We start from the raw sequence: 7,302 nt of genomic DNA on the forward strand, positions 1-7,302 counted from the left end.
GGTGCCCGCGGCCGCCCGACGAACACAGCCCCAGGACCAAGCCGCAGGTGGTAAGTGCCCATCTGTCCTAAAAACGCCTTCGTTTCAGGGGGTACCGGACCCCTCCAAAGCCTTGGTGGCTTTGGGGGTCCCTCGCATGTCCCTCTTTGGGGACAAATTCCCATCTGCGGATGCGCTGCCGGATGGCCAAGAGCCTTCCCAGCCTTTTCCGGCTGTCCCAAGGGGGTGAGCTCTTGTTTGTAAGAGTGACCTCCCCAAGAAAAAGGGGATTTTTGGGTGGGAAGAAGCAGCTTTCAGATTAAATAGCACCAAATTTTGGTGGAAGGTGGGTTTATAGATATAAATATTATATGCTATCTTTATAGATAGCACCCCCCTGCGATGCTATATGAAGTCCCAGTAAACGGGTGTGCTCTTGGCCGGCCCCAAAAATGGCATTTTCCTTAGCGGGCCAGGCTCAAACGGTCCTTTTGCTTGGGATTCCCTATGTCATACCCCTTATTGAGCAAATCGGCATTTTCCCCCCCAAAAAATCACCATCCCTCTGCCTGGGACCATGCTGGTGGCGTGGGAAAATATATTCTTGTGCATGCACTGAGTATTTTATCAATGGTTAAAGTTTCATCCTGTCCGTGGAAGAATGAACGCTGCGTGGGAGATGCAAAGGGGGTTTGCTCGCCCCGAAGCGCCACCGCATGCGTTGGGGTCTTTCCTGGGGTGGGTTTTTGGCATTGCCAGCCCCTCGGCTGTTGTTTGAAGATGGACTTGGGTTCCTATCGCTCTGGGCGTTTGTGCCTGGAAGCGCTTGGAAGCGCCACCTCCTCCTGCAGCACAGCAGCGCCGTCACCCACGGGGCTTTTAATAGCTCCAGCCGAAGCCCAGAAATACCCTTCCCGCGGGGGATGAGCCGAGAGCTTGCAGGAACGGGGCTGGCAGGGCTCTCTTCGCCCTGCTTCCATGCCGATTTAAGAGGACGGGCTGGACCGTTCCCTTCCAACAGCCACCGGCAGCCAAGCGTGAAGTCCCCGGGGCTGAGCCCGGCGGTGTAACCCTTGCTGGCCGGGGCAGAGCCGCCTGGAGCAGGGGTGGTTTTCATTGCACGCGCCCCAAATCCAGATCCCTGCAGCATCATTTCCCCAGGATATTCTCCTGGGGGTCCAGCATCCCCACAGCATTATTCCCTGAAGATATTATCTTGGGCTCCAGCATCCCTGCAGGATCATTACTCTGAGATATTCCCCTGGGATCCAGCATCCCTGCAGGATCATTCCCCCAAGATGTTCTCTTGGGATGGGGTATCCCAGGAGCATCGTCCCCCTAAGATATCCTCCTGGGGTCTGGCATCCCCGTAGCATCATTCCCCCAGGATGTTCTCCTGGGGTCTGGCATCCCCACAGCATCGTTCCCCCAGGATGTTCTCCTGGGGTCTGGCATCCCCACAGCATCGTTCCCCCAAGATGTTCTCCTGGGATCCAGCATCCCTGCAGCATTATTCCTCCAAGATATTCTCCTGGGGGGCTCTGCCCCCCATCCAGCTCCTTCTCCGGCTGTTGTCCCCATTGCCAGACAACAGCCGCTGGTGGCCGAGAACGGGGAGCTCTTGGCTCCTGCGTAAAACATCCCTGGAAATCATTTTTGGGGTGAATTTTTGCCCAATGTACCACTTTGGAGCGAGGCGTTTTGTGCTCTCCGGTCTCAGAGGGAAAAGTGCTACGGAAGCATCGAGTGCTATAATTAAGCCGGGTAATGAGGAACCTCCTGGGGCTGTGGCTGGCGGCACCTCGGGGACGTCGGCAGGTCCCCGAGGCGAGGCAATGCGCCTGGCAGCATTTCTTTATAAAGAAAGATCTCTTCCTGAATTATTAATATTTCAAGTTTAGGTAACGTATGGTTTGTATTAATAATTTATAGAGAGATATTTCGTATTCAGGAGGCTCCCTGCGGTGCCCCAAGGACGGCGCCCGCCCCGTGATGGCCCCGGTAGCAGGGATGCTCTGCTGACCCCGTACCCCCATGCACCCACCTGGTCACTTTGGGATCATTTTGGGGTAGATTTTTACCAACTCCAGCACTGGGCTCTGGCAACTGGGAGCCCAGTTTGGCCAACCATCACCCTGGGGACATGGGCCACCCCGTGGGGCCGGACCCCGGGGATGCTGCTCCTCACCTTGCTTGAACCCGCCAGCCTCGGCAAAGAGGGTGCGAATTTTCCCTTTTAAGGGCAACGCCGCAGCTGTATCTGCAAATCTCTCTCCTGCCTTTGAATTTCTTTGTGCTGCAGCCATAATGTAACTGAAACCAGGATTTTTATTTCTCTGTTTGATTTATTATATAGTGGAGCTGGCTTGTTTTATTTCAGATGGCACCAGCTGGGGCTGGGGGGGTGGGGGGGTGCCGAGGGGAACCGAGCCCTGCAAGGGAGTTGCTTTAATTATAGGCGAGAGCATCGAGGACCAGATATAACTTGGCACCGGGACGGCTGGCTGGGAACAGAGATTTACATGCTCCCTGACTGACGGCGAAGAAATCAGCTTTATTTTTTATTTATTTAGTTATTTTCCCCCTCCCTAACTCAATGGAGAGGGTCAATCATCTGCTTGGGGAAGCGGTCATCGTTGCTTGGGGATTTGGGAGCACCCGTCCCACATCACGGTGATGGTCTGTCCGTCCTGGTGTCCGTCTCCAGCAGACGATGCTGGGAAAGGATTAATTACGGGGTCTGTCAAGTGCGCAGCGATGCACCCCCAGAATATTCTCCTGGGGTCCAGCATCCCCGTAGCATCATTCCCCGAAGATGTTCTCTTGGGGTCCAGCATCCCCGTAACATTGTTCTCCCGAGATGTTCTCCTGGGGTCCAGCACCCCTGTAGCATCGTTCCCCCAAGAAGTTCTCCTGGGGTCCAGCACCCCTGTAGCATCGTTCCCCCAAGAAGTTCTCCTGGGGTCCAGCATCCCCGTAGCATCGTTCCCCCAGGATGTTCTCCTGGGGTCCAGCACCCCTGTAGCATCGTTCCCCCAAGAAGTTCTCCTGGGGTCCAGCATCCCTGTAGCGTCGTTCCCCCCGGACATTCTCCTGGGGTCCAGCATCCCCGCAGCGTCGTTCCCCCAAGATGTTCTCCTGGGGTCCAGCATCCCTGCAGCATCATTCCCCCAAGATACTTTCCCAGTCCCCATGGTTTGGGGGTGGCTTTGGTGGAGGTGAGCGCCACCGTGCCGGCTGTTTGCTGGGTTCGGCCGCCCGGCATGTCCTGGCTGGGAGAGGTAACGTGCTGTTCCCCCTCGGCGGCAGGACTGTTTGTCCTGGGCGCTTTCCAGCGATCCTCTGTGGGGCTGGAGCCGGCCAAGGCGTCCTTGGTGCAGAAGAGCTCCTTCACCCCGTGTCTAATGCTGGGCACGAGACTTTTAATTCCCGGGGAGCCATAAGCAGCACGTCCCGCTCCGGCGCACAACATGGGGGCTGCGGGAAGGAAGGATGCTTTCAGGAAAGCAAGAAAAAAACCCCAAAAACTCAAGACAGAGAAGTTTTTCTGCCTCCAGCATCCCAAGAGCGGCTGGGACAGACAGCACATGCGTGCACACCCATGCACACGCGTGTGCAGCAGCCCGGCACCAAGCAAGGGCGCATTTGGGGTGGATTTGGGGTCCGTTTGCTGCTCAGTGAAGGTACGAGCGGGATGCCAGGCTGGCAACCCCTTGCATCTTTCTTTTCCCCGTGGCCAAATCCGGCACGGGATGGAAAATTAGGTATGTTTGCTGCCATGCTCTGTTTGTTGACTTAGCAGCAGTCGGATTAAACAGGAAAATACTGATTTAAATATAGCACCTCGCGGGAGCGGAGGAGTCGTGGGAACGCGGCCCTCGGCGCCCCGGCTGCTGCCTTCCCCACCTGCTGCTCCCCGAGCAGGGTGGCCGCACCCCGAAAAAGCCATTGGGGATGGAGAGGGATCCCCGGAGGGAAACATCGGGGTCACGTTCCCAGGGACGCTTGCGTAAAACCCCACCATCCCTCCTGAGCATCCTCCCACCGAGCTCGCCCCAGCATGGCTCATCCTCCAGAAGCTCGTCCTCGCGTTGGGGACAGCTTGAAGGCCGGATCCGCATATATTCCTTGGCCAAAGTTTGGCATCTTTGGACCAATTTATCCCTCCATTCCCTTTCTGTAAATCTCCCTAGAAACCAGGTTTTGGGCCACGGCTTGGAGTTTTCTCATTTTTCGCTGTTACTGGAAATCTGTAATCAAAGCCATTGCAGGGGGGGGACTTGGGGACGGGTAAATGTTGCCTTTGCTCTCCCAGTCCCTGCGCCGATGGTTTGCCCGGCTTTCGCGCCCCTGGCTCCGCCGTGCTCAGTGAAAACACTGGGGTGGGGGGAAACTGAGGCACAGAGGCAGCCCCTGCTGCCCTTCAGAGGGAGGTTGGAGGTTGGACGGAGTTGGCCAGCATCGGGGGGACCCACAGGGGCTGCTGCCTATCAGCGGCACGGACGGGCGCTGGGACCACCGGCATGGGGCCAAGTGACACGGCCCAGGGGGGTGAACCAGCCCAAATCGCCTTAACTCTGCCCATTTTTGCTTTGAATGCCCTTGGGTGATGCAGAGGACGTGTCTTGTGTCACCCAGAGCCAACCCCCGCCTTGCTCCTTGTCCCTTATCCCTGGTGCCTGCTCCCACTTTAATTAAAAGCCTCTTAATTAATTAAGCAGCAAACTCCCACGGAGGGGATGGATCAGCTGGGATACGCATCTTTCGAGCCCAAACACCCCGAGGTAGCACCCCATGGGTGGGGGGTGCCCTATGATGGTGGCTGTGGGGCAGGATCCGGCCCCGGAACGAGAGGGTTAGCACTGGGCTGAGCTCGGTGCTGGGGGCTGGCCTTGGCCCGCAGCCGCCTGGCCCAAAGGTCAGGCTCTTGGCAGGGTGCCGGGGCGGCAGCAAGGGTGGGAGGCTGGGATGGGCTCAGCGTGAGCTCTGCTGCCAGCCTGCGGAGGGACCCGTGGCTCTGCGCAGGTGCTGCACACACAGGGGTGCACGGGGAGGCCCCTGGTCCAGGGGTGCACATGCAGGGGTGTATGGAGAGGTCCCTGGTCCAGGGGTGCACATGCAGGGGTGCATGGAGAGGTCCCTGGTCCAGGGGTGCACATGCAGGGGTGCATGGAGAGGTCCCTGGTCCAGGGGTGCACATGCAGGGGTGCATGGAGAGGTCCCTGGTCCAGGGGTGCACATGCAGGGGTGCATGGAGAGGTCCCTGGTCCAGGGGTGCACATGCAGGGGTGCATGGAGAGGTCCCTGGTCCAGGGGTGCACATGCAGGGGTGCATGGAGAGGTCCCTGGTCCAGGGGTGCACATGCAGGGGTGCATGGAGAGGTCCCTGGTCCAGGGGTGCACATGCAGGGGTGCATGGAGAGGTCCCTGGTCCAGGGGTGCACATGCAGGGGTGCACGAGGAGGTCTCTGGATCCATGTGCATCCCTGTAGAGGGAAATCCCTGATGCTGGTGTGCATGTGCATCCCTGCACGGGGAGGTCTGCAGAGCTGGGGTGCCTGGGAAGGTCCTCGGTGTGGGGGTTCTGATGCAGGGATGCACACAGAGGGCCTTGGTGCTGGGGTGCATGTGCAGGGGTGCACAGGGAGGTCCCGAGTGCCAGGGTGCTGGTGCCAGGGTGCTGGTGCAAGGGTGCAGGTGCAAGAAGCTGTACCATGTTCCTGTGCGTCCCTGTATTGGGAAACCTGAATACTGGTGTACCCATGCATCCCTGCGCAGGGACATCCCTGGTGCTGGAGTGCACAAGCAGGGGTGCATGGCGAGATCCCTGGTTTAGGGGTGCACAAGCAGGGGGGCATGGGGAGATCCCTGGTGCTGGGGTGCACAAGCAGGGGTGCATGGAAAGATCCCTGGTGCTGGGGTGCACGTGCAGGGGTGCATGGGAAGATCCCTGGTGCTGGGGTGCATGAGCAGGGGTGCATGGGGAGATCCCTGGTGCTGGGGGGCGTGTGCAGGGGTGCATGGGAAGATCCCTGGTGCTGGGGTGCATGTGCAGGGGTGCATGGGGAGATCCCTGGTGCTGGGGTGCACAAGCAGGGGTGCATGGGGAGATCCCTGGTGCAGGGAGTGTATGCAGAGTGCAGAGTGCAGGGATGCTGGTGCAAGTGTGCATGCAGGGGGGCACAGGGAGGTCCATGGTGCTCCTATCATGTGCAGCCCCGTACAGGAAGGTCTGTCGTGCTGGTGTGCACGTGCAGGGGTGCATGGGAAGATCCCCAGTGCAGGGGTGCCCGTGCAGGGGTCCAGAGGGAGATCTCTGATGCCAGCGTGCACGTGCAGGGGTGCATAGGGAGACTCATGGTGCTGGTTTGCACACTCACAGGGGTGCACAGGGAGATCCCTGGTGCTGGGGTGCACGTGCGGGTGTGCGTGGGGAGGTCCTTGTTGCAGGGGTGCACGTGTAGGGGTGCGCGGGGAGGTCCCCGGTGCTGGTGCAAGGATGCATAAAGAGACCAGTTGTGCCAGTGTGCATGTGCAGGGGTGCACAGGGAGACTCATGGTGCTGGTCTGCACACACACAAGGATGCACAGGGAGGTCCCAGGGGCTGGGGGGCACATGCAGGGGTGCAGGGATAAATCCGGGGTGCTGTGTGTGCAGGGGTGCAGAGAGGCACCCGTGCTCCCAGTGCCGCACACCCAGCGATGCACAGAGATGGCGCGGGGCTGCACCGTCCCCATGCGTGCGTTCCACAGGCTGCTCTGCATTTCTGGGCAGCCTGCCCGCACCCTGCCTGCGTGCGCACGCGGGGCTTTGTGCCTGGGCTTTTCCATGCACACGTGCGCGCTTCCGAAGCTTCCTCTGGGAGGAGGTGGCCTCCATTTCCAATCTGCTCTTGCAGGGGAAGCAGCAGGTCGGCAGCTCTGAGATACGGGCACCGTTGGTACCCTCCTGCCAACCTCAGCTGGGATGGAGGCTCAAAGCTTCCCGGGTTTTGTTGCTGCGGCGTTGGTCCACCCTTGCAAGGGTTATGGGATTTAGATCCTTTCCCAGGGATATTTCCGATGCGGGAGGTTTCCTGCAGATGCTGATAGTTTGTGTGATGGGAGGGACCAGAGAGGTGATGTGCCGAGGTCTCTGCCTGCTGTGACTTTGGTGCTGAGCTCCATCATCCATCTGGGGCAGGCAGGTCCTGGTGGGGCAGTTCCCGCAGCTTCGGAGCTGCAGCAGGGCCTTCTGCTGAATTCAGGGTGGAGAAGGTGGTGCCGTCACGTGAAGGGAAGATGCAGCAGGGCAGCGCTGGGGTTTGGTCTGGACAGAGTTTC

At 59.2% G+C, this 7,302-nt stretch overlaps 1 protein-coding gene across 1 annotated transcript in view; it reads left to right on the forward strand.

The window, feature by feature from the left end:
* The window catches only part of ARHGEF17 (Rho guanine nucleotide exchange factor 17), a 46,717-nt gene that overhangs the window by 4,353 nt on the left and 35,062 nt on the right, over positions 1–7,302 (forward strand). The window contains exon 4 of the mRNA XM_035890180.1: positions 1–50. Within this exon, the coding sequence (XP_035746073.1) occupies positions 1–50 (50 nt within the window). The remainder of the gene's footprint in view (positions 51–7,302) is intronic.

This window comes from Egretta garzetta, unplaced genomic scaffold, assembly GCF_000687185.1.
Source record: "Egretta garzetta isolate BGI_Z169 unplaced genomic scaffold, ASM68718v1 scaffold232, whole genome shotgun sequence".
NCBI classification, from domain to species: domain Eukaryota; kingdom Metazoa; phylum Chordata; class Aves; order Pelecaniformes; family Ardeidae; genus Egretta; species Egretta garzetta.